Here is a 26017-nt window from a genome sequence, read left to right as displayed (position 1 = left end):
TAAAAAGATAATTGCACCTATTTATCTCACAATTATGATTTTTTTTCTCACAATTGCGAGATGTAAAATCGCAATTCAGTTTTTTTTTTTTAATTAGAATTACAAGATAAAAAATTGAAGTCAGAATTGTGAGGTAAAAAGTCAGAAATGCACGAAAAAAGTCAGAAATGTGAGATATAAACTCACAATTGTAAGAAAAAGTCAAGAACTGTGAGAAAAAAGGCAAAATTGCAAGATGTAAATTAGGAGAAAATACTTTTCTTATTGCATTTTGCAATTTATATCTCACAATTCTGACTTTTTTCTCATAATTGCGAGTTTATATCTCACAATTCTTTTTTTCCAAGTAGTTCTGACTGCCGATAGTAGTTTCTGACGCAATTTTTACTTAACATGCAATTGCAAGTTTATATCACACAATTTTGAGAAAAAAAGTCAGATATAATTTTGCAGTTTTTCATGATAGTTACTTGAATGGATTAATATTACTGTCTGTTTTACTTTTTTGTACAGATACTCCAAACATAAATATTGTCCATAATATGACAGCTGAGAGGAATTGTGAGCTTGCAGTCTATCTGACCTGCAGTGCAGATGCGTATCCTCCCGCCACTGACTACAAATGGTACAGAGAGGAGGACAACACCACCGTCCAGTCAGACAAGCAGACCTTCACTGTTCTACCTCAGAACCCAGGAAGGTATTACTGTACAGCAGCCAATAGGATCGGAAAATCACGATCCGAAAACATCAAGTTATTTGTCTGCAGTAAGTATGAAATGATATAAAACAAATCAAATAATACAATTCTAATGACTAGAGTCGCGAAATCAAATAAAAGATTCTCTAGAACTTTTTCCGCCAGACTTTAGACGCTTTCCTACAACTGCCGCTTTAGCGTAACTATGGTGAGCAAGAAAGTTAATTACCTGTTCTAAATAAAATGAAGCTCTGAATCTGTCAAGCGCTCATTTCCCTCTTGCGATGAAACCCCCCTCGTCTTGCTTCTGCTTTTTTTTTTAGGTCCTTTTTTTTATTTTTATTTTTTGCATTTTGGTTTCTTTTTATTCCTTTGTTGATTTTCATATGGAAGCTTGTTTCTGCCATGGAATAATAATAAATAAATAAAAAGTAATTGCAACTTTTTATCTCACAATTCTGACTTTTTTTCTCAGAATTGCATGATATAAGGGTGCTCCTATCAGGATTTTTGAGGCTGATCACTGATAACTGGAAGCAGTATTAACCGACACGATCAGCGATACCGATCACTGAAATTATACTATTCTTAACAACAATGCATTTTAAGTATTAAAAAAAATAAGAGATGAGCAAGTATTGACAACTCTCTATTTATTGGCAAGCAACATGTGCAACATATTCCATTCCCTCTCTAACAGGTGATTAGGAACAACTAGAAATCATCAAATATAGCATTCTTGTGAAATAAATAACACAAATTAAAAACAGAACAGTCTTTATCAACAGAAAGTAATTAAATGTAAAACAACACGAGTTTTCACTGTATACATTAAATATAGATTAATCATGATAAAGAGCAATGAGTGATTTTCTCTTTGTCTTTTCTTGTTTGATTAACATTAATGACACAGATGATATTAGGCTGCTGTCACTTTTAGACCGAATGCACGGATCCAATATATACTGTTACACATGCAACTTATTTCCCAACTGTTTATGTTCTACTATTTAGAACCCGAAGCTCAAACTTCACTTTCCTTCTCCGTGATCCACTCAGTCTTGGAGCGCGTGCTCAGAAAGCCGCTTGGGAACAGTATCTCTTTCGTGGCTTAATGCAGCTTTAAATAACTATTTTTATTATAGAGCACGTCCTGCAGTTTAGCAACAGTAGACTGAATTTTCCTACAATCACTGATCTAGACATTAAGTTTGGGCTTTTAGTGAGGAACGAAAGCGCACCGCTGTGAAGGAAAGAAATGCACTAAAATATCACAGCCCTAGTTTCTTGCTGTAGGGTTGCTGTCATTGCAATGTCTCCGCTCTCTGCGAAGATGTTCTGCGGAAAAAAAAAATCGCGCAAAATTATTGTCTGGCAGAAATGCCACACAAGCCTTCTGATTGGCTAAGCATTAATCTGACCTGGACACTTTTTATTTTAAAGTGTAGGCTAAAGATAGGGTTGTCACAGAGATTGTTGTGATATCTGAAACCAGTTATTTTAATGATATCCTTCAGGGAGTAGGATCATTTTCTCCAAATCCTAAATGCCTGATTAAAGCAAAATGCTGCAATATTTTAGACTACTTTAAAACTTTAACCGGGTTAGGTTTTGAATTTGAGGTTAGATTAAGTCATGGTCAGGGTTGAGTTTTGAAAATGATGTGATCATGACATCTCCCTAAACCTCTCTTATTTTAGGTTCCTCTCTTAAGGTGCTCTGGCAGATAATCTTACCAATCATTCTGTTGATTCTCATTGCTGCGGCCATCTTTCTGATACGCAGGTACCTATTTATTTCTTCTTCTTTTTTAATTACTTAAGTGAGGAAAATAGTCTTAAAATAAGCTTACACTTTATTAGTCTGTCTTCATATTAGTGGTCCTTTTAGATGTTGATTTTGGTTTGTGACTGTCAGAGTTATTTAGGTCTATTTCTTTCTTCCAGTCATCATCTTCCAATAATTGTGCTCATTATTTTGCAGGACTATCATCAAGGCAAGATTAGATCCGCAAAGTGGAGCAGATAATCCATTGTGTTTTTTCCCAGTATTCCTGTCACGCTCTTCTACAGTGGCAAACTTACTTTTATTGGTTATTTAACTTAAATTTGTTTCAGTAACTGAGTTACTTACTTGAACTCACTTTATTAAGCATTGTTTTAAAAATGCAAAATAGTATCTGTTTGTTTAATAAGAGATAAAGTCTGTTCTGTTTGGAATATTTTAAATCTCAGGGATCACAAAATAACACCCGGGAGGATCTGTCAATAGAAGGGATTCCTAATCCATTTCATGGAAGGGTTGATCAATCACATCCAACACCCAATTCCCAAGATCCTACACGAGCACATGACCTCAATCCAAGGTAACAGCTGCCGATCTGATGGAGACATTAAAGGGATAGTGTACCCAAAAATGAAAATTTGCTGCTACTTTACTCACCCTCAGACCATCCAAGATGAAGGTGTCTTTTTTTGTCTGACTTGCAATATATGAATCACCAAGGACCACGGTTTCAGCTAAAAATCTTCTTTGCATTTCTGTTGAAGAACCTACATCTTGGATGGCCTGAAGATGAGTAAATGAATAGCAAATTTTCATTTTTGGGTGAACTATCTATTCCTTTAATGTGTCCACTTTTTGTCATAAAATGAATGCATCTTTTTTTCCTCTTAAGGCCGAAATCTAATATCCACACGGTGTATTCTGCCATTAAACTGCCACAAATTAAACAGGTTAGAGTGTTTTTTTTTTCTTTTAAATGCAACAGGATGTAATTGAAACATCAAAATAACAAACAACTGAAATTTCAACGCTTAGAAAGATGTCTTTTTGTTCTTACAGGGAAAACGTTCCCCAAAACCACAAAAACCTGGAAATATGGATAATGACTCAGCTACATCTACCTTAAACTACGTCACTCTTGATTTCAAGGGACAAAATGAGCCAAAAAGGTAAATGTAAAATATAAAAATCAGAAGTAATTGCACCCCTCACAAATTCAATAACACTTATCTACAGTGGACAGCTATTAAAAAAGCATTTTCTTGAATTTGCACGGGTTTTTATGGCAAAGTTGCACATCAATCTCTTCATTGGACCCTGGTGCATCATCCTATAAATTGCAATCAAGTGGCAAGCCTTTGTGTTTCGATTTTTTCCCCCTCCAAACCAAGATGGCCAATGGTCAGTCAGACATGCCAAGTTGCTCCAGAATATCCACCCATTCCTTCTATCCTAGGAGACTCTTGTAGGTAAAAAAAATATTGCAGCATAAAGCAATATCTAATGAGTCATATCACAGTAAAATTTTCCAAGTCTTGATTTTAGATTGAGAGAAAACTCTGATTAATCACATGTCCACTGTAGTGGACGTCATGCATGCAATGGCTATATTTCAGATACAATTCATAATTATAATGTGAATATTGTTTTTGAAATTTAAAACTTAAAAACTTAATATGCATTGACTTTTTCTACTGTAAATAAATGTATTTGTATTATTAGAATGTAATTTTCATTGACATCGAAAAAAGTCATGTGATTACATAATGTATGACACTTGTAATGCATTACTTTACTTGTTAGATCAAAAAGTAATCTGATTTTATAATGCATGTTATTGTAATGCATTTTTTACTCATAACATCAAAAAGTAATCTGATTACGTAATGCATGTTACTTGTAATGCGTTTCCTTTCTCATAACATCAAAAAGTAATCTGATTATGTAATGTGCGTTATTGTAATGTGTTTTTTTACTCATAACATCAAAAAGTAATCTGATTACGTAATGCATGTTACTTGTAATGCGTTTCTTTACTCGTTACATCAAAAAGTAATCTGATTAGGTAATGCATGTTACTTGTAACACATTACTTTACTTGTAACATCAAAAAAGTAATCTGAATGCGTTATGCATGTTACTTGTAATGCGTTACCCCCAACACTGATCATTTCAGATGAGATTGAAAAAACGTATCGCTAGGTTTTCTCAGAGGAGGGCTATGATAGAAATGTGCATGTCCATCTTGAACATAATCAGAATTATCAGCTAATAAGGGTAAATCTCCATACTCTGGTGCACTGGAGGGAGCATCTGAGTGGTTTCCACAGTTGTACCTTGACAGGCTGTAGAAAATTCTGATGGAATCACGTCCTCATGTTCTGATATCAAAGATATGCAAAGTGCAACTTGTATGAAGTTGTATGAAGCCATTGCAATATTTTGCATTTATATTTTTTGTATATATTTTATAGTTTTCACATTATTTGATATAATTGCATTGATTAGTTTGTTAAATTCACATACTTTATCTGTTTGATTATTGTCTTATATTTAATACAGTATATCTTCAGTTTAAACCAACCGCATACTGTCCACTCAAGTGGACATCTGAAGATCTCTTTGAAAAATTTGTAAAAAAAATAAAATAAAAATCAATTCTTGTTTTTCATGCCCTAAGAGCAATAAAAACACATAGGAAAAAAATCCTGACTGAGGGTATCATAATTCATGCATGAAAGGGTTAAATTGATAATGAGATGAGCTTAAAATGTTTTAGATGATACAATTTAAAAATGTGACTGAGTGCAATGCTGCTGCTGTTAAATATATGATTGTGTTTTTAGAGCACCTGAAGGTTCAACAGTCTATGCCATGGTGTCAAAAAATAAGCAGCCGGTAAGCCGTCAGAACATTAACAAAATATTTATATTCTATTACTTTAAATGTACCCAGCGAACAGCTGTTCGCAATAAGCATACACCGTGTGAAAAGCGTGTGAAGCACATTTTTATACAACTTTATAGTGTATATTGAGAGCATTTTGTTTTACTCTTTCTTCCTCTTCCTAGAATTCCCAATCAGAAAATCATGATTATGAGAATGTTTCTTCTGCATGTGCCTCAAGACTTCCATTCACCAATATAGACTGGGAATCTGATACCAGTGAAGAAGATGAAGTGAATTACTCCACTGTGTCTTGTTCTGGCAAACCTGATGTTAAAGAACCCAAACATAACCAGAGGAGCCGTCTTAGCAGTTCAAGCTCTGATGGTGAGGACAGAACTGAATATTCAGCCATAAAAACAGAAACAGTGGAAGTTTCCAAATGAAGTATTAAAACCTTAATCTGTATTATAATTGCAGTATTAGTTATTTGTTATTATGTTATTTGAAAGTTATAATTAAGACAATTGTATACAAATTATGATTCTCTTAGAGTGGTAAGAATGCCTTCCACTCCTATTTTTATTTTTTCAGTGTGACTTGCCATTGCATTAATATAATATTGAAATATTCCGAATTATGCTTAAAGATACTATTCCTTTGTTTCAATGTGACATATATTTGTGTGATCAATTCAGTTGTGCTTGGAAAACTGATTCATGAGTTCAATTTCCCCAATAAATAGTGTGGATATTGTTTCACTATATACTGTGAAAAGTAACAATATAGCTATCTACTTTTATGAAACATGTTTGCCACTGAAGAGCACATGCTTAACATTTACCATATTGCTGAACTTTAGCTTTGCTGAGAACAACTGGTTGCATAAAACTGTGTATCCATAAATTACTTGTTTGAATAAAAGAAAAAGTCTCCCAGGCTGAATGAATTCAAGAAGGGATGACATCACAGGTTTATTATATGAGAAGCAAATAATTGTTCTGCAGTGTGATGCATTTAACATGAAACTTCATGCATGTGCATTATTGCTTAGTGAAATGTACTATTTTTTGTGATATTTAAATAAATAAATGGTGGTTGAGGAGATTCCCCCCTTCTCTGTAATGCACTTTGAGTACAGAGAAAAGCGCTATAGAAATGTAATGAATTAATATATTATTATGACCGCCGCTAGCGTAGCTAGCCGGTCATATAGGGATTGTCAAAGTTTTTTTTTTTTTTTTTTTGGTGAAATTTGGTGGGCATGTAGCCCCACTAGACTTCTAAGGAAAAATTTCGTTTGGTCCCCGGGGGCCACTCCCCCCCCGCGCTGGGCCCCCCCAAACCCCCAAAAATGCAGTTTTTCCTAAATAACTACCTGAACCGTGGCACCGAGGATGAAGAAATTTTTGTGGTATGTTGGTCTACTAGACTTTTACGGAAAAATTTCATTTGGTCCCCGGGGGCCACTCCCCCCCCCCGCGCTGGGGCCCCCGTAAATTTTTCGTCAACCATACCAGGGACACCGAAACACCAGGGAACATGAAATTTGGTGGGCATGTAGCCCCACTAGACTTCTAAGGAAAAATTTCGTTTGGTCCCCGGGGGCCACTCCCCCCCCGCGCTGGGCCCCCCCAAACCCAAAAAAATGCCGTTTTTCCTAAATAACTACCTGAACCGTGGCACCGAGGATGAAGACATTTTTATGGTATGTTGGTCTACTAGACTTTTACGGAAAAATTTCGTTTGGTCCCCGGGGCCACTTCCCCCCCCGCGCTGGGGCCCCCGTAAATTTTTCGTCAACGATACCAGGGACACCAAAGCACCGGGGAACATGAAATTTGGTGGGCATGTAGCCCCACTAGACTTCTACGGAAAAATTTCGTTTGGTCCCCGGGGGCCACTCCCCCCCCGCGCTGGGCCCCCCCAAACCCAAAAAAATGCAGTTTTTCCTAAATAACTACCTGAACCGTGGCACCGAGGATGAAGAAATTTTTGTGGTATGTTCGTCTACTAGACTTTTACGGAAAAATTTTGTTTGGTCCCCGGGGGCCACTCCCCCCTCCCCGCGCTGGGGCCCCCGTAAATTTTTCGTCAACGATACCAGGGACACCGAAGCACCGGGGAACATGAAATTTGGTGGGCATGTAGCCCCACTACACTTCTACGGAAAAATTTCGTTTGGTCCCCGGGGGCCACTCCCCCCCCGCGCTGGGCCCCCCCAAACCCCCAAAAATTCAGTTTTTCCTAAATAACTACCTGAACCGTGGCACCGAGGATGAAGAAATTTTTATGGTATGTTGGTCTACTAGACTTTTACGGAAAAATTTCGTTTGGTCCCCGGGGGCCACTTCCCCCCCCTGCGCTGGGGCCCCCGTACATTTTTCGTCAACGATACCAGGGACACCGAAACACCGGGGAACATGAAATTTGGTGGGCATGTAGCCCCACTAGACTTCTACGGAAAAATTTCGTTTGGTCCCCGGGGGCCACTCCCCCCCGCGCTGGGCCCCCCCAAACCCAAAAAAATGCAGTTTTTCCTAAATAACTACCTGAACCGTGGCACCGAGGATGAAGAAATTTTTATGGCACATCAACCTAGCCCATAATCACTCATTTGTGATTTGCACCCCTCCCATAAAAAATGAAAATGCAATATTATTCTGCTTTAATCGCCCCTATCTTCAGTGGAGATGTTCAGAACTGCACCATATTTCATGTGTATGATTAACTTGACAACCTCTGGGGGTATCCTCTGCTAAGTTTTGTAGAATTTCATCCATGGGGGGGTATAAAATAAATTCATTTATGTGCACATTTAGTGACTGTACACTCATCGGCCTGTAGATGGTGCTGTTGAGCGAAGGGTTGCTGGTTTAGGATGATACTGTCACACACACACATGCAGGAATACAAACAAACGCAAGCATGCACACACACTGACATCCACACGCACAGACACACACCCATACACACACATACAAATCCACATGCACAGACACACACACACACAAACACACACGCGCACACATGTACGCACACATACATACACGCACAGACACACACACACACAGACACACACACACACACACACACACACACACACACACACACACACACACACACACACACACACACACACACACACACACACACAGACAGACATGCACATACTATTACTTTTTTTAGGTATATACATAAACACGCAATACAGCCAAATTACTCCACGTCATTTATTTTTGTGGAAAGCCAGTGCAGGCCTGAGCGGCGGTCATATTTTGTACCGCGATGCGGTACATCTAGTTTATACATATAATTTAAAGACAGTACCTATAATAATAATAATTCAAACCCTGCAGCAAATGCCCCAGGACAACAGGTTTAATAAATATACAATATCCTGAAGAGCTCCCCCTTCAAGCACAGCAGTCGCATATAATGTGAAGCTGCTCAATGCAGAGCCAATCGGTGGAACTTGACGTCCAGCCCCTACTCTCTGGATGTAATGGGTGGAGCTTGACATCCAGCTCCACCTCTCTGGATGTAATGGGTGGGGCTTGACGTCCAGCTCTGGATCTAATGGGTGGAGCATGACGTCCAGCAAGGAGTGAAAGGTGAAAAAACAAGACAGAAACAAATAAAATAAAGACAACCAAAGCAACAAATTGTATGTCAACTGTAACTATATGATTTAATCAAATTTAATAGTTAGGTACAAAAGCGGAAGAAAACTTTTTTTAATTAGCATAATTTATATGCAATTCATATTGATACATCAGAGTGCCATGTACAGGCAGGTGAAGATGAGGCGAAGCAAAATGATCTAATACAGCTTAAACATTTAATTAAATAAAACAAAAGTGTGATATTCTATAATGAGAAATAAAGGAAACAAAATAATGAACTGAAATGAATCCGGTGTGAGATAATCAATGAACCAATGAATCACCATGACTACCAATGAAAACATACATAGTAACAAAGGAAACACAGGAAATAATGAAGAAAAACTAATCTTGATGCTACTTAATATGCATGACAAATGTTTTATTATAGCTATTTTACTTATTTTACTTTAAAGATGACACCTTGCACATGAAGATAGCACATTGTTTTAGAATTTTACAGTCAAAAAATCTAAATATGTGAAAAACACCTATTTTAGCTTCAAGTTCTAAAGGGTTAATGGAGTCTGACAGTGTCAGTCTTTTTAAAAACAGTATTGAGCCCACTTTAGTTCTTTGATGTACAGCATTTTTATCCGATATTTCCATACATGTTGAGTTCCTCCATGTTGGTATACTCAGCTTCACAATCAGAATTCTTAATGGAATATTTCAAGAGAAAACAGAGAGCCAGACATTAATCAATAACATATTTAAGTAAGCATTTGTCATTTGATCAGAATTATGTTTTCCATAGTGTAACACTGTGAAAATAATATACTCACATTGTAGGATTTTGGGTCACTGATGTGCATGGGAAGGGGGAAATTTAATACAAATCTGGTTATTCCACTTAAATATAAAAAAATATTCTTTATTTATTTATTTTTTATTTTTTATTTTTTTACTACTACTTATTAAAGGAATACTCCACTTTTTTTGGAAATAGGTTCATTTTACAACTCCCCCAGAGTTAAACAGTTGAGTGTTACCGTTTTCGAATCCATTCAGCCGAGTTTCTGATATTTAGAAGAATATCAGTAACCAGACAGTTTCTGGTCTCATTGACTTCCATAGTAGGAAAAAATATATACTATGGAAGTCAATGAGACCAGAAACTGTCTGGTTACTGATATTCTTCTAAATATCAGAAACTTGGCTGAATGGATTCGAAAACGGTAAAACTCAACTGTTTAAGGGTGTACTCACACTAGCCAGTTTGAACCGTGCCCGAGTGCGTTTGACCACCAAAGCGCGGTTCGTTTGACTAGTGTGAGTGCTCCGAACCGTGCCCGGGCGCGGCTCGATTAGCCGGCCCTGGCCCGCTTGGAAGAGGTGGGCCAGAGCACGGTTCAGTTGGACTCGGGCGCGGTTCGCATGCAGTGTGAGCGCTAACCGTGCTGGACTCCATTGTGTTCAGTGAGAGCGCCGCTCTTCCTGTTTATCCCGAAACCGTCGCACCATAATGAAGTAAGCGTGCTCCGGCACGAATGCTGAAACCCTATGTGAGTGCAGGCCAGAGGGGGAGTGGGGAGGGGGGACAATCGTACTCGGGCCCGGTTCATGGCAACCGTGCCTAGTGTGAGTACACCCTAACTCTGGGGGAGTTGTAAAATGAGCCTATTTCCAAAAAAAGTGGAGTATCCCTTTAACAATGCATTTAAGTTAGGCTTAGTTTCAGATACTTCTATGGGGACAAGTGTACTGTACCTCTTTGGTGATGGCATATGAGGTTTGGAGAAAGGCTTGTTTCCTGACACCGCACATGCATCTTTTGACCTGGGGACAGATGTTATGTCAAACTTTTTTCATGAACTTTTGCCCTTTCTTATTTCTATTCTTTATTTTATTTCCTATTTGATTTGACCTCCAGTTAAATGCTTTTCATTACCCTACTTGCTGCATGTTGACTAAAAGTGATAAACACCACTGCAGCACATCAATGTGAATTTTCAAAATGATCTAGAACTGTTACATGATACATGTTTTTAAAGAAGGTACAGATTTTATTTTATTTTATTAAATACCATCTAACCAAGCAGCAAAAGAGCAAGAGAGTGAATGCAAAAACATTATATTGTATAGATAAGCACTGCTTGCTGTATAGTCCAATGAACATACAAAGCCAAATATGGTAACTGATATGACAACTTATTAGAAGTCATTTACTTTGTTCTCATAATAACTCATTAGCATTTGCTAACAACACGGCTTAAAAAAAAGTTTGAGGTTATAAACTTGTCATATCCTGGAAAAGGACAGAGAAAGACAAGTCTTTGGATATCATCTTCATGTAAACCAAATATCAAATTCAGATGTATTCTTGAAACACTTGAATCACAATTAAACATTTAATATATTTGCATTGTTTAACAAAATATCACAACAAGTGCTATTGATTTTAAAGAAATATAGCACAAGCACACTTTTCAATCAAACATTTCACAAAAAGTTTGTTAGGTTCAAAATTGAAAGATAGTTTAAAAAAAAACTTGGAAAAGTGTCTATACTATAGACTATATTGCTTGTTTGAAAATGCTACTTAGTTTGATCTAATGTAATGAAATGAAGTCATTTACTTTATTCGTATTAGGGTCACGGGGAGCTGGATCCTCACCCAGCATCTGGAGCCACAGGTGAGGAAACATGATGGATGGCCAGTCCATCACAAGGCTCACACACAGATTTTAAGAAGTCATTTGATATTGAATGAGGTAACAATGTTCAGTTTTACCTCAGCTTAATTAATGACACAATCTACCCCCATGTGGCCCAAACTTATTCTTTCCATAGGCTCAATTTACCCCTCATTGGGAGCATGTTGAGCCAAGAGACCACTTTATTTTTCAAAAAGTGGAAAGCAGTTTATTTTTTAGTCAAAGTGGTTATTCCCAAGGATGGACCACATCCTGCAATTTATGTACATGTATGACACATGCATGTACATGTTGGACACATTACTGTCATACGCTCAATTTAAAGACAAACTGGCTCACCTCAGTCTCTGCTATTCTCTTACAATTAACCACAGCGACAGTGATCAAAGTAATATCAAAGATGGTGTCATCCATAAAACTACAAATCACTTTCTAGTCCAATCAAGCCGTGAGTTCATCCGTCAAATATTTATTATATCTGGGTGGAGAGCATTTGCCTTGCACGTAGATCACAAAACTGACGAGATCAGCTCCATTGGAGAGCAAAGACTGGATCTAAAACCTTCAGATGACACACAGCTCATATCTCCATCACTGTAAGTTACAGAAAACCCACAACACATGGGAGATGTATTTTTGCAGCGCAGAGCGTCTCTCTCGCACTGTATGACATGACAGACAACTAGTTGTCAAGTCTGGATCCATTCTGTTCACACAGCACGTGTTTTACAAGAATGTGAAAATTTACGGGTGTGCGTACGGTTATAGAATGTGGTTGTCACTTAGAACCCATTATTAATTGTGTGTGAACGTAACTGTATTAAGGACTCAAATACAAAACTTACAACTGTATTCTGCTTCTGTGTGAACCTGGCCTTTGGGAATCTCTGGTCTGAATTAACATATATAAAGAGTTACCTTTGTTGCTTCTTGAATATGATGACTCCAGCAATTATGCAAGCAAGGAGGAACACAAGTGAAGGTACCAGGATGTACAGACCAATAGTCTTCAGTTCAGTAAGGAATGGGTCTGCCTCATTAATGAAAGGGGCTAAAAGGATTAAACATTATTATTAGCATACAACTGAAAATATCATAACTAAAAGGCAAGGCAATGATGTAAGCAGGAGCTAGAGGGAAAAACAAAGCACATGCTTCTATTCTGGATTGGATGCACAAGTTTTAGAGTGTAAAGCCGCGTTTCCACCGAAATTACCCGGAACAATTTGTCCCAGGAACTTTTTTCCCAGGAACTTTTTTTTGCCCCAGACCGGTTGCTTTCTGCGTTTACACCACGGTCTAAAGTACCGGGAAGGTAAACTGCGCGTAACTGCTCCTCCCAGTCTGCGACGGACAGTAATCAGTTTTGATCGCCACATTTATAAGTATGGAGGAGATTCAAACTGTGCTGCAGTTATGTATTGGTTTACTAACGAGGTAATTAACAAAACAAAATAGACGAGCACTGATACTAAAGCGTGTTCAGAAAGCTCGTATGCGTATAAAATTAGACAACGTATGGTATCAGTTATTGTGAGATGCCTGGGACGAACGCGCAAAAATGTCCTCTTCCACAAATACGCTTAAAAAAAGCCTGAACCCTGTCTATCAATCATAAATAGTGACAGTCTTGTAAATAGTTGTTTGTTACTAACCTCAAAGCGCTATTTCAATCCTGTTATAGTAAATTTGTAACATGGTTTGGAGTGCCTTGCAATAGATGACAATGTGTAAACATAATGACTTAATAATAAAAGCTGTGGCAGAAAAGAGACAAGCACTGATAAAGCGTGTTCAGTAAGCTCGTAATGCTAACGTTATAAAATGTGTATGTTATCAGCTATTGCGGACATTGACTGTGAGATGGCTGGGACGAACGCGCAGAAAGTTTCCTCTTCCACAAATACCCTTAATAAAGCCTGAAACTCGTCGCCAGTCCACCAGTTTTTTTTATTAAATTCCATATTTGCAGACAGACAACTCTTACTGCATGAAGCCACGACACGAACCCCAATAGATTTTTTAAAAAGGGAGGTTAAAAATAAATAAAATGCTGCGTGGAGTCATCCAACCAAAATGCGGCGTGAACACAACCAATCAGCTTGTGCAGCGCACAAGTCCCACCCCTGAAAGTTCCTGAACTTTGAAAAAGTACTACCTCATGAGCAGGGACTATCGGAGGGGGAAATATTTAGGCCTACCCGGAACTTCATTTAGACCCTGGTTCCTGTGGTGTAAACCCAGACAGCAACATAGTGTCGGCCCAGATCCGGCCCACATCTGGACCGTGTGAAATCCACATGAACCAGATTTGGGCCAGATCTGGGCTGATACTATGTTGCTGTCTGGGAACACATCGAGTACCAGCCCAAAGTTCCTAGTTCCTGGGGAAAGTTCCTGCGGTGGAAACACGGCTTAAGAAAATAATATGACATAAGACATGAGAGATCACACACATCATACAAGATGATAAAATATCACTCACATTGCACATGTAAAAAAACAGAAGCCGAAAAGTTTTTTCCAGAAAATTCTGCAGTGCAACTCAATTTCTTCCCATGGTCGTCTTTTGAACCCAGAAAGGTTATGTTGGAATAGGTGACCCGATCTAAACCAGAGAGTGTTTTGCTGTCATTTGAGACCGTCATGTTCTTATAGTTCCATGTGATGGTTGGAGTCTCTCTCTGGCAGGAGTGATAGACGGAACAAGTGAAGTTCTTTGCGACGCCCTCTGTGACATCTGCCAGCTCAGGCTCAATCGTTATTTCATGATGAACACCTGAAATTGAACTTAAACTTGTAATAGGTCCAACTGTGAAATTTAAAGTGAACTTATAGCTAATATCACACAAAGCAGTTCATATTTGTGTTTACTCACAATAAGCACTTTTGTCTTTTGTAGCTGTCACTGTTTTGCCACCATGATATGTTACAGAACACCTAATAGTGGAGCGTTCTGCTTTTACGACACCTGTGCGTGTCAGAGTGATTTTCCACAGGCCGTCTTTAAGATGATCATTGTCTAATTGATCAGTTCCTTCAGTACCGTTCAGAATGATGTCTGGTTTGCTGTATGGACACGTGTGGTTAGTCGAACATATTACTGTGATGGTGTCACCCGTCCTTTCACCTCCATAAATATTGATGCTGGGCTGTGGTGGACTTGCTTCAAATAGTAGAAATGTCATAATTAGTCAACACACTCTTATAACCAAATCAAGAGTCAGGCAAATTTGAAGAACAAAGTATTTACATACCATCAACAACTATTGTAGAGGTGACATCATAAAATTTGTAGGTGCTAGAACTAACAGTTTCAGGGTCAATCCATGCATATAATGTCTCTCCATTGTGGGACTGTTCCAGGTTTTTGATCAGCAGACTGCAATTCCAAGTTGAGTTTTCATATAAATCAGTTTTTCCTCTAAACTTCTTAATGACATCACCTTCATGCAAAGGATCATAAACTAAAGGATAACCTTTAGAGACCCACTGATACCACACAACTCTACGTGGGTCTTTGGGTGGGTTTGATGTGTAAGAGAAAGAACATGGTATAACCAGACAGGAACCTTGGAGGCCATGAATGTCTTTTGGCATTCTCACTTCCCATGCTAAAGTGTCAAACAGCAGAACACCTGTGGGAAAAAAGTGGGAGCTATTAGCCTAATGGCTGTGTGTTCATTTAAGATGGCATTTTTCAGCATTTCATTTCACTCATTGGGCCCTATTTTAACAGTCTGAAACGCAAGTATCAAGCGCGAAACGCAAGTAACTTTGTGGGCGGGTCTTGGGCACTGTTGCTATTATACCGGCGGGATAAATGACTCTTGCGCCCGACGCAAATCTAAAATGGGTTGGTCTGAAGTAGCTTCATTATTCATAGGTGTGGTTTGGGCGTAATGTGAAATAAACCAATCAGAGCGTCATCTCACATTCCCTTTAAGAGCAGGTGTGCTTATTCTATAGCGGATTCCTATTATAACGGCGGATTTGCCAGGCGTGCGCCAGCAGCGGTTCACAGCCGAGGAGACCGACGTTCTCGTCAGGGCCGTAAAACACAGAGAAGTGACATTGGGGATGGAGAAACACACCCAAATTAACTTCGGTTAAACAGGCGTATGATAATTTGGGTAAATGTGTAAGCTAGATGTATGCTTTTATAATAAACTATCTATCTATCTATCTATCTATCTATCTATCTATCTATCTATCTATCTATCTATCTATCTATCTATCTATCTATCTATCTATCTATCTATCTATCTATCTATCTATCTATCTATCTATCTATCTATCTATCTATCTATCGTAATAATGTATGATTTGCAAAAATGAAAACTGCTGCTTCTGTGTAGATGAGAGAATCAAAGTGTGCACACGCTACATTGATTATGGCCAAGCATGCGCTCTTAAAATAGCATATGAATAACATGCGCAACGCGCCACTGACTTTAAACTAGATTTTTTCGGTTAGTGGCGAAATTGTTTTCTAAACCTGCAAAATAGCATGAGGGAACGTTTGCGCCGGAACACGCCTCCTCTTTGCGCTGAACCGCCCCCGGGAGCGCAAGTGTATTTCTTAGTTAACCGACGTGCATCTGTGGAGGGAAAAGTCCGCTGTGCGCGGGTGCAAAATAGGAATGATACATGCGTCGGTGTACAAAGTCAATTGCGCTAGGTGCAAGATAGAGCCCATATTGTTTTCTGTTAGTAATAGTACACTGAACACTGTATACACTGTACACTAAGTACACTAGTGCACTTAGTTTGAACAAGTGCCAGTAGATTCAGCTCTTTGTGACTGCTGTAAACTTTTAGTGTAAATATGTATGGCTTATTGTATGTTTGGTTATGATTTTTAAATCTTCTCATTGCTAATTTGACCTTTGGATAAAAAGAGATGAATTGTATGAGAAAGTTACTGATTCGCAAAATTTGACATCAACAAGGCAAAATAGAATCTGTTTCCATTATTTTAATGGATTCACACTATGATTTCAATAAAATTATCTATAAGAAGCAATGTAATTGGGATTTTTTTTTTGTGATCACTTCTAAATTGTCTTTTGATCGTAACATAAACATTCTTCTATTGTGATCTCGAATTAATTTATTCGCAAAAGAAAAACATTGCTTATCATTTAACTGAGGTCAGTCACAAAATGTTATGGACATGTCAAGCATCCTTCTTTAATCTTGCAGGCATCCCGTTTACTCAGGTTGGCTGTCAATAAAAATGACTACATGTTTATTCACTAGTGTCTATGTCAATAATGTTGTAGCTTCCTTCTGACCCTGAAAAGGTCTATCACTGACATAAAAGAGCTACTTTAGCTTAAAGGTATAGCGGAGGATCTTTCAAAATTTTAGATAAGACCCGCCCTCTCCACTTTTTGAAAAGTTTGATTGATTCACCAGAATGATTGACAATTAGGAGGACCAATAGTATAGGTTACCCACCAGGAAGTAAAACATCCTCCGCTATACCTTTAAGTGAGTCAGAGTAAAAAGAAATTAGCTTAGCAGCAGTTTAGAAATGTGATTAAAAATAACTTATTCCCCCTTCTAATCTAAGAAAAAAACAACTTTTAAGTCAAGATCTTGATAAAATTATATGACATGACACAAAAGCCCCACTTATTTTTCCACACTTGAAATAGTTAACCCTGGGTCATTCTAAACCCTAAGTATCTTTCTTCATGTTCACATTGGGTTAAAGGATTAGTTCACTTTCAAAAAATATTTTGCTGATAATTTACTCACCCCGATGTCATCCAAGATATCCATGTCTTTCTTTCTTCAGTCGAAAAGAAATTAAGGTTTTTGAGGAAAACATTCCAGGATTTTTCTACACAGAATGGACTTCAATGGCAACCAACTATACCAATGTGCAAAGAAGGTTCAAATGTCCGTCTCAATGCAGCTTCAAAGTCGAGATCCCAGTCGAGAAATAAGGGTCTTATCTAGCGAAACGATCGGTCATTTTCTAATATATATATATATATATATATATATATATATATATATACTTTTTAACCACAAATGCCCGTCTTGTACTATCTCTGAGATGCGCCACGTATTACGTCATCACGTTGGAAAGGTCACGAAAATAAATAAAAATAATAATAATAATAAATTAAAACAAAGATGTCAGACGATTTTGAAGTTGGATGAGAAAATGAGATTACATTTTTCGCCCTTCCCTGCCTTTTTGAACCGGAGTACACAGACAAATAACTAGATAGATGACGTGACGCGTGACCTTTCCAACGTGATGACACAATGCGTGGCACATCTCAGAGATGGTACACGACGACGAGCATTTGTGGTTAAAAAGTATATATATATAAGACCATTATTTCTCGACTGGGATCGTGTCGAGACTTTGAAGCTGCATTGAGACGGACATTTGAACCTTCTTTGAACATTGGTATAGTTGGTTGCCATTGAAGTCCATTCTGTGTAGAAAAATCCTGGGATGTTTTCCTCAAAAACCTTAATTTCTTTTCGCCTGAAGAAAGACATGGATATCTTGGATGACATCGGGGTGAATAAATTATCAGATTATTATTATCAAATTATAAAAATCTTTTTGAATGTGAACTAATCCTTTAACATCCTTCGCATATTTGGAGTGTGATCGATTGGCCGAACGCTACACGCAACATGTTAATGTAAAGGCTCCAGCATGTCCATGATCATGATATATATTGTCGTGTTTTCTGTCACTATTTAATATTTTTCCCCTCAAATGCTGAACCTACTGTTTATACAATGCGCTGTGTTTCTGTGAGTGTCCAAAGCACCACTTCATTTAACCATGTCTGGCACCACTGATGCAAGGAGGAGATCCAGTCAGATGATTAAATCTAATTTTATTTCTTAACAGCAGACAATCAAATAATAAATGAGAAATAATAATTCATTCATAATCAGGATTAAAAGTTTAATAAAGAAACATAACATGAAAAATGTAAATCACTTCTAATATTTCTAATTAAAATATAAGTCACACTCTGAGTATAATATTCTTGCCGAAAGAAAAGTAAAGTGGTTGAGAGATCTGTCTTTGAAAAGACAGGTTGCCAAAGGAGCGAGGTCTAGTCCAAGGTATAGACTGACCTCTACAGAAGTTGATCTCCCTCTTATGCAGTTGCTTATCGGAACAGGGCTAAGTTGCTCTTTCATAGTATATCGCATCCGAGCAGACTCTCAAGACACAAACATATCTAGCTGTCATGGTCTCACATTGGTTTCACATTGATCTCAATAAGCACAAGAAAGAAACGGCCCCCATCTGCAAGATGTTTAGCCTAGATAACATTTTCTTACCACTATAACTGAGACATTTCAGCTACTTGTGGTCTGTCTACTGGAAACGTTTTGGTTTTCCCCCATCTCACATCAAGTACAAAAGTTCACTCGAAGTCAATCAGCTACATTGAGACATAAAGATTAATAAAAGTGCAGAAATCCGCTTTTATTAATGAAAAATCCACGAAAATGACTAAAAACGCTGTATTCTGCTGCCAGGCCATTAGATGATGATGAAACACTTTAGATTGAACATGTATGCATGTGCATGAGATTTGCATTTTTGTTGTTTACACGGAGACCGTTTTCAAAAGTTTGCGTTTTCAGCCACCCAAAACGCTGTTGTCGTGTAAATGAACGGCCAAATTAAAAAAAAAATTAAAAATTGTTGAAAACGGTGTTGTGTAAGCGCCTTATGTTACAGATATGAAACACAGTGTGAAAAGCCCTAGAGTTTGTTTTTAGCCATAGTACTTGACATCATTTTTGTTTGTATTTAGTACGTGATCTGGATTGTGTAGTTTTTGGGAAAGCCTATATCTTGGTTTGTATTCCTTTCATATCCCCACCTTGTAGGCACATGTATCTCCTACCCTCGACAACACCCTCGAAATGCCACACAGACACAATTTACTTTGCATAGGCAAATGCTTCTGCACATTGGCTTATTGAAACTATTGATTGAATTGAGGATATTAGTGACTGCCTTATAGCTTTGTAAGAATTGAGAAATTAGGAAATGCCGGACAGTCTGGTTGGGGAGCACCAAGACCCCGAGAGGACAAAGGACCTCTCTGGAAATTACCATTTGAACTCACCATTTGAGAGGTAAAGTCTCACCTCAGAACACATCTCTCCCTCTTCCTCTCACATGCTGAGACCATATGTAAATCACCCAAGAAAATGTATAGTTTAATGTGAATGATTATCACAGAGTATTTTTCATGTTTGGTATCATTTAAAATGTCTCAATGCGACTGGTGCAAATTGTCTCATTTCCAAATAAGTAAAACAAAAAGTAATAAGGTTTTTAATAGTTTATGGATAACTGGCACACAGGGAGGGGTTGGCCTCTAGACAAATGGTCTCCCTACACCCAAAGGTGTAACCGCTGAATGCAAATTTATTTGTGAGTGAGACCTCTCAGCCTCATGTATTTCTTAATGTTAGGTTGCATCTTTTCTCTTTATTCCAGAGCATTTGATGTTTTGTATCGATTATCTTTGAATTGATTATGAAATTGGCATGATACATTTACCTGACATAATCAATTGTTACATTTGATTATTCTAACTGACTTTGACATTATTTTCATTAAAGAGTTAAAAGGAATTGTCAAACATTCGCTCACAATTAATGATCCACAGATATCATTAAAACCTTTTCATTTATGGAGTCAGATGAAATAACGAGAGAATACATATTCAAATGTATTGCATTTAATCAAAAAATACTTTGCTTCGAGAAAAGGACAGTAACACGTTAAGACCTTCCGCGCTGGTCGGATGCCGGTTTTGTACCGATTTAGCTTACAGCTTCAAATTATTTAATTCCTGAAAAAACATGAATGACTCTGAGTTTGAATCAGACGTAGGCTATAATTTTGATTTTGACTAACGTTTTCCCTGTGTGTGTAACATTTTGTGAATGTGGTATTTGAGTGTACTGAGAAGACTAACCTGAGAAACCTGATTTATGTACATTTCAATTTCTGTTAAATTATATTAATAAATATAACAGAATATAACAGAAAAAACAGACACTGTACCTTGGAAAAGTAAATGAAGTAACAGCTGTCCTTTCATGTTCCTTGGTCAATGCAAAGACAAAATCCAAAATTACATGCTAATAATGGTTAAATTAATGAATGTCCAGCATTCTGTACATTGCTCAACTCTAGTTTACCACTTACATTTCAGTTTTCTTAAAGACATTTATATTTTTTCCTCTCACTTCAGACTTCTTCTAAAGTGTTTTTTTCATTCTTACCTTCTTAGAAGTCCTCTGTAGAGGACTGGGAAAAGATCCTACTTCCAAGAAGAGAAAAATAAAAATTAGAAAAGTGAAATACAGGAAAAGGGTGTTTTTCATAAAGCTCAGCACATTTGTTGATGTGAGGCTCATGTCCACCAAGATGAAAAAAAGATTTCCTTGTCGAGGCTCATCACACCAATGCACTTGTACAGTATAGTGACATAGGTCAAATATACTGTAGTATTTCCTGACAGGAAACATTTGTGACTCTGACAAAAGGGTCTGTTTTACGATCTTTAAAATACACAAGTGGTATATTTAAAAACAAAGGACAAAACGTGTTCTGAACCTGCTATTGTGTCAGATAAGGATTATACAAGTTTTCTTTCACTATTGTTACAAAGACACAAAACAGTAAGTAATCATACAGACAGCACATTCTCATATAACCTGACAGCACAGAAGCACTTGCAGCACAAAAATTATTCCATTTATGTACTTTATTTAACATGCTGTCTTAACCCTCAATCGGGTCACGGGGTCTATATGACCCCAATCGACTTTTCCTTAATAAAAAAAAAAAAGGGTTCCCTTCATCTGAGTGGAATAATACTTTGTGACTTTTCCTACATAATCTATCTATACACACACACACACACACACACACACACACACACACACACACACACACACACACACACACACACACACACACACACACACACACACACACACACACACACACACACACACACACACACACACACACACACACACACACACACACAAAAAACTGGGCTTGATTCGGTTGTTCTGAAGGTATGTAAAACAATTTTTTACACTTCTGGTCTTTGGGGTCAATATGACCCCACATTGAAATGAATGGGAAATGTGAAAAAAACTCAATATTTTTTCTTCATTTGTCAAAAAAAATCTATAAATCCAGCATAAATCAGAAAATTTTCACACAGAAATGAAGGCCTACTACTAGAGCATAAATGTGATGTAGAAAAGACATTCTCACTCACACACACACAAAAACACACACAAACAAACACACACATGTATGTGTGTACTGCCACAGAGAGCATTTTTATAGAACTGGCAAAGGAAATCAGTCACAAATGCAGAACAAAGATATAAAAGGGTAAGACCTAATGCATGCACACAAACACACAGGCACACACAAGCACACACACACACACACACACACACACACACACACACACACACACACACACACACACACACACACACACGCACGCAGGCACGCACGCACACACACACACACACACACACACACACACACACACACACACACACACACACACACACATACACACACACACACACACACACACACACACACACACACACACACACACACACACACACACGCACAGACATATGCACACTCTCTCTCTCTCTCACACACACACAGACACACACACAGACACACACAGGTGTGACTGTCACAGAGAGAATTTGTATCCAATTTGGCTAATGAAATCAGCCTCACACATGCAGAACACGTGTGAGTGAGACCTAATGCATGCACATGCACACTCATAAAAATGTTATTGTTATTAGATGTTCACTCATATTGCTTTTGTTTACATATTATTTTTTTCATTTCTTTTGCATTCTAAAGTTAATTATTTATTTTTACACTTTGTTCATTAAAATCAACAATATGCAACTAAAATCTGACTCAAAGTCTTGTCCTTTAGGTGTGTCTTATGTGGCATTTAGGTGGCATTTTTCTGTCAAATTTCTGTGGCATTTTGTAAAAACAGACATTTCAAAATGCATCAAAACTACAAAAATTCTACTATTTAAAAAAATAATTATTTTAAATGTCCTTTCTTATGTATAAATTCACAAATTGTATTTCAAAAGTTGTAATACAAGCAGTTGGCCACATGCAGTAAAATGAATGGCTCTCTATTGCCTCTGCTGGTCAAAACTATTTCTTTCTTAAAGTCCGCGTGAACCGGAAGTTGCAAACGACTTTTCTCCAGTGCTGTGACGTATTTCCCAGTGAAAAGGAATATTGAACAGAGGGCAGGGTTTTACTCTAGCGCTCCTCCTCTCCATCTCTCGCTCATTACAGACTAACGATTTGAGGGGAGTGGTTAAGCGTTTCCCAACCCAAGTCCTCAAACCTACGTCATCAGGGAAGGTCCTCCAATGCAGAGGGGAGGGGCATTTTCAGATTTTGATTAAAGATTACGAAGCCAAAATATTTGTTTGTGTGTTTTAACTTGCACGGATTAATTGTTCACCACAAGACTAGTAATATGCGCTAACAAAGTAAATACGGTCCATTTTGATTTCAGTTGGACTTTAAACTGCAAAGAATTTAGGTTTATCTCTAACCAGTAGATGGCGTACTTCTACACATAACACCTAGATCAATATCCAGAAACAATTTAGATTTAAATTTAGATCATCATTTAAGTGATTTTTTCATAAAAAAATAATATTTCATATGCAAGCTTATGGTGTAGTTGAGGAATTGTGTGGTAAATAGGTATAAAAGTACTTCATATCTCCCAAAACACAGCATTAATGAATAGATGAGAAGTAAAAAAACAAAAAAAAAACATATATTATTTGTATAATTAAAACTGTATATTTTTTGTATAATTTCTCTATCAATTGTTGGGGTTATATAGACCCCAAAGACCAGATTTGTAAACAGGAAACGAAGACCTTATTAGGGGCACTTCACTGCTGGCAAAATGGCCTTTCAATAAAACTTGGCTACCTAGACAGTAAAAGGGAGTGGAAAAATTATATCTGTGCTAAACCTGACTAGAGAAAACAGAAACATTATTTTGACAAATAGGTAGAAAACTTCAACACCCATAATCAGGGTTGGGGAGTAACGGAATACATGTAACGGCGTTATGTAATCAGGATACAAATATCCAGTAACTGTAATCCGTTACAGTTACGTCAAAAAACGTAGTAATCAGATTATAGTTACATTTTGAAAAAAGGGGGAATACTTTCAGGATTACAATGGTTTCATTTAAAACTAAATAAATAAGTATTTTGGCATAATAACACTATATTAAGCGCTGCTTGATTATACAGTGGTTCCTGGTTCTGTTGCCAGTAATGACTCACGTGTGCCACGCGCTGGTGCATGTGCAAATAACAGCTTTCTACAATCTCCTCAGACGCAGATTGAATCACTGCTGCTAGTAGAAACGATGCTGCCTGCGGGTAAAATCGCTTTTAATTCACGGAAGTTCCGCTGCTGTTTTGTAGAAATTAGGAGAGTAGCTTTTTTAGTACCCAAAATGTCCTTTCTTATTCTTTTCTCGCGTAACGGGATGTTCGCTGTCTAGGTAACGTAGGGGAACTCCCACTGCCAACGCCCCAAGTTCAGTCAGGCAAATTAAGAAAGATCACGGCTTTAGTCAACATGTAGGCCTATTTTAAAATAAACTAATATGTAGATTGTGTAAAAATGTTAAATGTTGTGTTTTTATTTTTTAGTTAAAAATTAGTAAAAAATAAAACAAAATAATCTGTAATACCATACATTAGCCACTAGATGTCTGTATAGCCCTTTACATAAATATATATTCAGGCATATGTGTGTATATTTTGCAAATATTGTACACTGGACCAAATTTTTTATAAATAATAAAAAATTTTTTTATAATATTTCTTCTTGCTTGACTTTATTTATATACGTGACCTTGAAGTAATCCAAAAGTAATCAGTTACATTACTTTCATATTATAGTACTTGGATTACGTTACTGAATACTTTTTTTATGAAGTAATTTGTAACTGTAACGGAATACATTTTTAAAGTAACCCTCCCAAGCCTGCCCATAATGCACTGGGCATATTGCTGTCAAAGGTCACTCAGACCTGTCTGCTATTGGATACGCTTGACCAGAGTCAAATACTGCCTTGCTTTAGTAGGGAATACTTCTTAGCAACTTTTAGTCTTAATGGAGTCGACTTTTGTTTCCTATTTCTAATTTCCTTTGACTAATTGTTCCCAGTGCAAGAATTCAAAAAGTAAACTTTTAGCGAGAGTGAATCACTTTCGGTTTCCAGTGAAGGATCCAGTGCGATGTTTGAATGTTAATTCAGCAGCATCTATTCTGTTAAAGTGGATGTTGTTGTGAGGACTTTTATTATGACGGGGGTAGAAAGAAGAAATTGAAAAATTAAAGGGAAGGAGAGAAAAAGTCAATAAAGAGAAAGAGGCTAAAGAAGAACTCGTCCATGTCCGAGGGTTTTACTTATATATTCCTAAAGTTATCTTTGGATTAAAGCCCAGAGAACACCCACAAGCAACTATTACACTAGCATTACACACTATCACATTTCCATAATGCCAATCATAACATTCATTTCATCTGGATCACAAATCATTCACAGTCATTAATGCTTGGACCCTGATGACTGCCACTTAATAGCTATATCATTTATTTATGGTTATTGTTACATGCTTAAAGATGTCAACGGGATGATTGTGCAACATTTATGTGAGATACAACTGTTGCCATGTGTGCGAGTAGCAGAAACAACCAAGACGACAAGAATTAGCGTTGAAGACGTTTTAATTGAAGAGATGCAAATGACGTTACATAACACATTATAAATGTGAAAGAAAGACGAATACTTAGAGAACCAAGAAAACAAAAGTGTCGCCAAATCAATGAAATAATCAAAACATAACTCCCATAACTATTTAACCCAAACCTCTTAAACTACATACCAAAAGAAAAATGCAGAAACAAACCCGAAACCTTCAGCGCATATGACGCCTTAATGAACTACTCTAAAATCGAAAAGTCGATGGCGATCACTCTCCAACTAACAAAAACAATGCTATCTACCGTTGTTTTTGAAGATGGATTAGAGGCACACAGTCAGTAGAAAACAAAATCAGGAAACACAAACAGAAATCAAGTCTAAATGCTAAGTGGTTATTACCTACAACACACCACGTTTAACCCAGGGATCAGTCACACGCACACCCCTGCACTTAATACGAGT

General features: G+C 37.4%; 2 protein-coding genes across 10 annotated transcripts in view; one reads left to right on the top strand and one right to left on the bottom strand.

The window, feature by feature from the left end:
• Positions 1–6481, top strand: part of LOC309505496 (B-cell receptor CD22) — a 29466-nt gene extending 22985 nt beyond the window's left edge. For 4 of the 6 annotated variants that reach the window (XM_082178878.1, XM_082178879.1, XM_082178880.1 and 1 more), the window contains 8 exons: positions 514–768; positions 2401–2485; positions 2684–2792; positions 2935–3065; positions 3378–3435; positions 3545–3654; positions 5332–5383; positions 5557–6481. In XM_082178878.1, the coding sequence (XP_082035004.1) occupies positions 514–768; positions 2401–2485; positions 2684–2792; positions 2935–3065; positions 3378–3435; positions 3545–3654; positions 5332–5383; positions 5557–5817 (1061 nt within the window). In that variant the 3' untranslated portion in view covers positions 5818–6481. The remainder of the gene's footprint in view (positions 1–513; positions 769–2400; positions 2486–2683; positions 2793–2934; positions 3066–3377; positions 3436–3544; positions 3655–5331; positions 5384–5556) is intronic. The other 2 variants (XM_082178881.1, XM_082178882.1) reach the window with 2 other exon arrangements.
• A 1487-nt stretch (positions 6482–7968) lies between these two features.
• On the bottom strand, positions 7969–21773 carry LOC309505508 (uncharacterized protein). 4 transcript variants are annotated; one of them, XM_082178910.1, is made up of 9 exons: positions 20923–21773; positions 20779–20819; positions 14951–15331; positions 14572–14859; positions 14179–14472; positions 12612–12744; positions 10747–10815; positions 9822–9840; positions 7969–9694 (listed from the first exon to the last, which is right to left on the bottom strand). In XM_082178910.1, coding segments are annotated over exons 1-9 (1293 nt in total). In that variant the 5' UTR covers positions 20925–21773; the 3' UTR covers positions 7969–9628. The 4 variants fall into 4 exon arrangements, with proteins under 4 accessions (XP_082035036.1, XP_082035037.1, XP_082035038.1 ...); XM_082178911.1 differs by having other exon boundaries at positions 21000–21773; XM_082178912.1 differs by having other exon boundaries at positions 20779–21773.
• Between the last annotated feature and the right edge of the window lie 4244 nt (positions 21774–26017).

The sequence above is a fragment of the Leuciscus leuciscus genome (genome assembly GCF_965113295.1).
Source record: "Leuciscus leuciscus genome assembly, chromosome: 9".
Lineage (NCBI taxonomy): Eukaryota > Metazoa > Chordata > Actinopteri > Cypriniformes > Leuciscidae > Leuciscus > Leuciscus leuciscus.
This window is presented reverse-complemented; position numbering and strand designations above follow the sequence as displayed.